The sequence below is a fragment of the Bubalus bubalis genome, chromosome 9 (assembly GCF_019923935.1).
Source record: "Bubalus bubalis isolate 160015118507 breed Murrah chromosome 9, NDDB_SH_1, whole genome shotgun sequence".
Taxonomy (NCBI): Eukaryota; Metazoa; Chordata; class Mammalia; order Artiodactyla; family Bovidae; genus Bubalus; species Bubalus bubalis.
In genome coordinates, this window is record NC_059165.1 from 95132691 (window position 1) to 95138841 (window position 6151).

Genomic DNA, 6151 nt, shown 5'->3' on the forward strand with positions numbered 1-6151 from the left:
TAGAGAATACAAAGGTTAAATAAGCAAGAAAATGCTAACTGGGAATGTCTGAACATAAATTAGGTAGAGGTCAACAGAACACCATTTTTAAATGATGAAAAATCATATCAAGTCAGAATTCTATACCCAGCATCAGTATTGCCCCTAATAAAGATAATTTTAAAATCTTAGAGTGAAACATTTCATTGTTAGCAGTCTTGAATTAGACAGACTAGTAGAGTGAATTATGAAGTCCAAAGGAAAATAATCTCAGATTGAAAACCAGGAATGCAGGAAGAAGTGAAGAGAAAAGGAAAGAATAATTTAGAAATAAATAAAAATGAATTTTTTCTTATAAAGCAATTCTAGAACTATCTCATGGAGATTAAAACACATGTAGAATTAAGATCAGAGAAGGCAATGGCACCCCACTCCAGTACTCTTGCCTGGAAAATCCCATGGATGGAGGAGCCTGGTGGGCTGCAGTCCATGGGGTTGCGAAGAGTAGGACACGACTGAGCGTTTTCACTTTCACTTTTCACTTTTATGCACTGGAGAAGGAAATGGCAACCCATTCCAGTGTTCTTGCCTGGAGAATGCCAGAGTTGGGGGAGCCTGGTGGGCTGCCGTTAGTGGGGTCGCACAGAGTCGGACACGACTGAAGCGACTTAGCAGCAGCAGCAGCAGCAGAATTAAGATGCATGACAAAAGCAATAGAAAAAGCAGGTATATTGAAATGGAACTGAACGTGTTCTTAGGTATTAGCATTTGGGAGATGTGATAAAAGCAATTAACTGTATTATTCTATATTAAATAATTGATTCAGAATTTGACCACTAAAGTAACTGCATATGTTTTGTATAAGATTGCAAGTAATAAGTTTATAGAGGGAAAATGGAATAATCATCATCAGTGAAATAAAGAGAGTAAAGAATCTGTTTCTGTTTCAGTCAAAGGGTAAGAATAAATCAGATTTACCAGTGATTAGGTGAGATGTAAGTGTACAGAACATTGAGTTCTTATTAATGACTCTGTAATATAGACTTCAAAGACTTGTTTGCAGATTTTTTTCAACATTCTTTTATTGCTAAACATTTAAACAATCTGTAGTTTTCTCTATGAAAACATAAATTGTATGGAAATTTTAGCTTATAGAAATGTCCATAACTATTTTTATAGAAGATATCCATAAAAAAAAGAAACATTAAAATGTTGAAAGTGAAAATAGCACCCCATTCACAAATTTAATTTTTCATATAGGATTTCATATTATTCAATAATCTAGTATTACCAATTGCCCCAAATTCTTGTGTTTGGGGATAAAGACTCAAGACTCTCTCAAGTCCTTTTGATTTGAGACATAAGGTGTGTCCTCTGGATTGGATTGTCCCCTGATTGGGTTGTCCACTCTCTTACCCTATAAAAAAGGAGAATCAGAGGCAGAAGTTGCTGCACTTCCTAGCCAGCTACAGGCTGTCTGCATCTGTCTGCATCTCAGGAGTGGTCAGAGGAAGCTCTGGAAGATCTTGGAAGATGGGGAAACCTGAACTGGACAAATTTCCAAGCCATCCTCTTCTGGTAAGTGTGGAATCCATATTGACGGCAGGAGGATCTATTAAGATGCTTTTTTTCTTTTCTTGTGTAAAATCTTAGAATTTAGTTCTTAAAACAAGATACATTCCTTATTGAAAGTTATTTCCCAAGTGTTAATGTTTCTTAAGAAATATTCAAGATTTTATATAGTTTTGTATATGAAGCTTTCTTGGAATAATGAAAAGTGTGGGGTTTTTTTTTTTTTAACCAAAATCCTTGGGTAGTGAAAGTAGTATTTGGCCCTAGAGTAGCTAAATCTTTCTCCTCTGTGGACAATTCTTTGCCCACAAAGTGTTTGGTCTTTTTTTCCTCTTTTCTTTTTTTTTTTCTTTAAATTTCTGTTCTCTGCTTCAAATAGACCTTCCCCAATCTCTTTGTCATCCATCATAGTAGTTAATTTATTTTTCCTATTCTCCCTCCTTACTTCTCATCCTCCTTGCTCTTTCTCTCTCTGTCTCTCTGTTGGCCTTATTGCCTACCATAGCACTTAATTACACATAACACTATTATTACACATTCCTTAGTCTATAGCCCTCTTCTCTCAACAAGAGTGACATAATCTGGGGCAATAACTTGGTTAAGTCAAATTCCAAGTTGTGAGTTTTAGAACACAACTCAGCATATAATGGCTGCTATATAAATAGGCAGTTCAAGTCATTTTTCTATCAAACATTCCTTTATATCTTGACTAATGCAAGGGGCAGCACTAATAATAACAATGGGAATAAAATGAGCTTTATGGTTTCTTTTTAAAAGTCTTCAGAAGACAGAAATGTGAGATTTAAAAAGAAAGGTGGGCTAATGAGGTTTACAGTTTAAACAGATTAGTGTGAAGAGTCTTAATCTCAGTGACAATTGATTCTACTTTAGCACAAAAGAGATTAATTTATTTTACAACTGTAGTCATGTGAATTTGTTAGAAAAATTTGTTAAGTGTTTTTTGGAATTGGCATAACATCTCTAATACGAAGACATCTGAGCACCTTAAAAAGCCAAAACAATAAGTGACTATATCCATGGAACTATGAAATTTCTCTTTATCTTTTTTTCATTGAGTACCCAACTTAGTGAGAAAAGCAATTGAAAATAAGTAGATAATACTACACATAAATAAATTAAAATTTTTAAAAATTAACAGAGACAATGTGAGATAAATTTTGATATGGCATCAGGAAAGGTCATTCTGTGGAAATGGCATTTTGTAGATTAAATGAAAGGTAGCCAAGAATTTAAAAGTTGCGAATCTTGAAGTGGATTCAGGAAGGCAAATGGATGGCTAACTGGTGTAAGAGTATGGGGTGGTAGGGCGTCCAGAATGCCATTCAAGGGTAGATGAGATATTAGTACCTATTAGTGAGTTTAGGGGACATTGAGATAAGGATGAATTATTTGGGAGAAATGATTGGTTCAGCATGGGACCTGGTCACTGTGAGCTGAGTCATGAATGTTATCACTGATGTGGGTGAGCAGATGGATATTTGAGTTTCAGGGTTGAAGCCAGATCAGTGAATCTGTGAACATGTCTAGTTCATGAAGAATATTTGAAGCCAGGGAAATGGATGAGATTGCCTGGAAGAAGGTGTAGATGTAGAACAGATGTGACAGCAGGACCAACTTCTAAGAGCATTGATCATTAAGTGAAATAGGAGAGAGAGAAGTAGGAGGAGGGGAGGAAGGGAGTAAAAAAGACTGTCTATGGCAGGGACCGGGGAGCCTGATGGGCTGCCCTCTATGGGGCCGCACAGAGTCGAACACGACTGAAGTGACTGAGCAGCAGCAGCAGCAGCATGGTGGGGAAAAAAAAAAAAAAAGGAACTTTATGAAAATACCCCGATGCTGGGAAAGACTGAGGCATGAGGAGAAGGGGACAACAGAGAATGAGATGGTTGGATGGCATCACCCACTTGATGGACTTGAATTTGAGCAAGCTCTGGAAGTTGGTGATGGACAGGGAAGCCTAGTGTGCTGCAGTTCATGGGGTCATGGAGTATCGGACATGACTGAGTGACTGAACTGATGAAGAGAATATGGCTTTTCTAAGTTACTTTATGAGCAGGAGAATATTTGAGTGAAGATGGGACTTGGGTTTGAGAGCAAAGTATCTGAGGGTTGAGAGGCACTTGATCTCATTGGAGATGAGGCACTAAAGGAAAATAAAAACCAGGTGACTGTGTGTCTTAAAGCAAAGTGAAAAACATATATCAAAAAGTTTAATGTCTTGGTAGTCAAAGAACCCTGTGATCTCTTTGTCCAGATGATGTTGGATTCAAGGGCACCAGCATGTGTGTGATTGACAGTGACAGAGATGGGAAGAGGAAAAGATCCTCTAAGGATGAAAATCTGGAATTGGTACTGGGTGACGACCTGCAGCTTTCTGTCCTTGACTCCTATCTGCTTAATGTCCCAGGATTCAGTATGGTGTCTGTACTAGCAGCATTAGCAGCAGTTGGGAATGCTTAGACATTCAGTTTCTTGTCCCCACCCCAGACTTTCTTGCACTGACATCCAGAAATCTCAGTTCTATCAACCTTCTGAATAAATGTGATGCACAAGGAATTTGAGACCCCATTTCTTCAGGGAGTTATCCATATGTGCTAAGAATATTCTCCATGACTTGCAGTTGTTTCATCCCCCATTTTATTCAAAATTTACATCTCATTTTGTTTTCAAAGAGGCTCAGAAGAAATATGATGCCTGAAGAGCTGGAGAAGAAAAGACAGGAGATTTTAGTCAAGGCCAAGCAGAGGCGTCGTGACAGATGTTTACTTCCTCTGAGGCTGACCAGCTGCATTTTCCAGAAGCCAGTCACAAGGATAACCTCTCATCCTGGCAATGTGGTCAAAAGACGTCGATGCGAGGAGACCCTGGAAAAGCCCCAGCAAACCTTTGCATTCCGGAGACTGCAGGGACTCCAAGCCTACAGCCCTGAAGGAGAACCTTTCAGGACCATGGACAGCGCAAACGTTTCCGGAATCATTGTCCAGCGTGGTGCCGGTGAATCCCTGGGTCGTGCTGGTGCCTCGTCTCTGCACACTAGCCCTGAGCCCATCCTTGCCCAGTCTTCAGATGGGGCAGAGCTCAACCCAAGGTTGGGGCTCTTTCTCCCACACGCCCTCTGCAGACGACCGGTAACAGATGCAGATATTCGCCGACAGTCTCGAAAAGTGAAGAGAGCAAGGGAGAGATTGACTATGGCCTTGAGGGCAGATGGGCTTGCCAGGGAGGCAAAGAGAGCCAGGAGCCAGAAAAAATGTTCCTGAGAACTGAAGGAAAAATAGGAAACGATTATCCTGAGAAAGTTGAATGGTGTGGTCCCTGGGAAGTGGTTCATGGTGGGGTGTGGGGGGCGACAGCCCCCCATTCTACTTGCCACTTTTACTGTCAACCCTGTTTCTGGACTACGATGCTTTGTTACATTAACTTTGTACTCTATTATAAAGTCTTGGTGAACAAAAACGAAAAGCGTAATTTTTTTTTTTAATGGGAGAGATTGGATTTCATGTGACAAGAGAAAAGATTTTTGCATATCTTTGTACACCTCCATTTCTGTATGTCAGACTTTCTTTACTGAATTCTACAGAGGTAATCTAGCCTGGAGAATTATTTAGTGTTTTTAGTTATAATATTTTCTTGCATTAATTACACTTAAACAAGAAATAATCTATTCTAAAGAAGTTATTTTCTAATATTAAAAATTAATGCTATAAAATCTTATTAAGCTGGCTTTTACTTCTTGTTTTAACATGTGTTGTCTCCTTTTTTTTTGTCATTCTTGTGCCAAATGTTAAATCAGACAGAAGACATTTTAATGTAAATCGATTAGTACTTATGCTACATATTACATCCTTATCTGTTACCTAAATCTTAAGTGGGTATTTTTTTAAAGAATGTGATTTTTTTTAATGTTATTTATTTGTTTGTTTTTCTTTTTAGCTGTTCTGGGGCACTGGGTTTTCCATTGCTGCCAGTTGGCTTTCTCTAGTTGTGGAGAGCAGGGGCTACTCTCTGGTTGCAGTGCATGGGTTATCTCATTCCAGTGACTTCTCTTGTTGCAGAGCATGGGCTCTAGATGCATGATTTCAATGGTTCTGGTACTGGGGCTTAGTTGCTCCACAGCACGTGAAATCTTCCCAGACCAGGGATCCAACTCCTGTCCCCTGAATTGGCAGGTGGATTTTAACCACTGGGCCACCATGGAAATCCTAAGTGGGTGTTTTGAAAAATTATTTTTGACCTTTGATTCTTAAGAAGGAACACCTTCTTTGGAAACATTTTCTTCTGAAAATGACTTGCCAGCAAGCTTGTTGCCCTGACCCAGAAATCGGTCCAGAGTCCCTGAAATTTGTCCACCCCACAGGGTTATGCACATCATCATTTGTAAGTAGTCAAGAATGACATCATTGCTTATTCAATAAACAATTCATTTTTACTTATAAACACTTCATTCAATAAACATCATAATTATTTCCACTGAATCCATAGAAGGTGGAATAAAGATGTCATGCTACAGAAGTCCAAGGCAGACAGTATCAAGAAGGAAGAGAATGACATTTTCTGAACTTCCTTGTACAATTTTGAT

General features: G+C 38.8%; 1 protein-coding gene across 2 annotated transcripts; it reads left to right on the forward strand.

The window, feature by feature from the left end:
• The first annotated feature begins 1403 nt into the window (after positions 1–1403).
• On the forward strand, positions 1404–5028 carry LOC123335154 (methyl-CpG-binding domain protein 3-like 2B). Of its 2 annotated transcripts, XM_044948106.2 has the most exons (3): positions 1430–1557; positions 3827–3921; positions 4245–5028. In XM_044948106.2, exons 2-3 carry the CDS (start codon positions 3853–3855, stop codon positions 4830–4832), a joined length of 657 nt encoding a protein of 218 aa, XP_044804041.1. In that variant the 5' UTR covers positions 1430–1557; positions 3827–3852; the 3' UTR covers positions 4833–5028. The 2 variants fall into 2 exon arrangements, with proteins under 2 accessions (XP_044804042.1, XP_044804041.1); XM_044948107.2 differs by lacking the exon at positions 3827–3921 and having other exon boundaries at positions 1404–1557.
• Positions 5029–6151: the final 1123 nt, after the last annotated feature.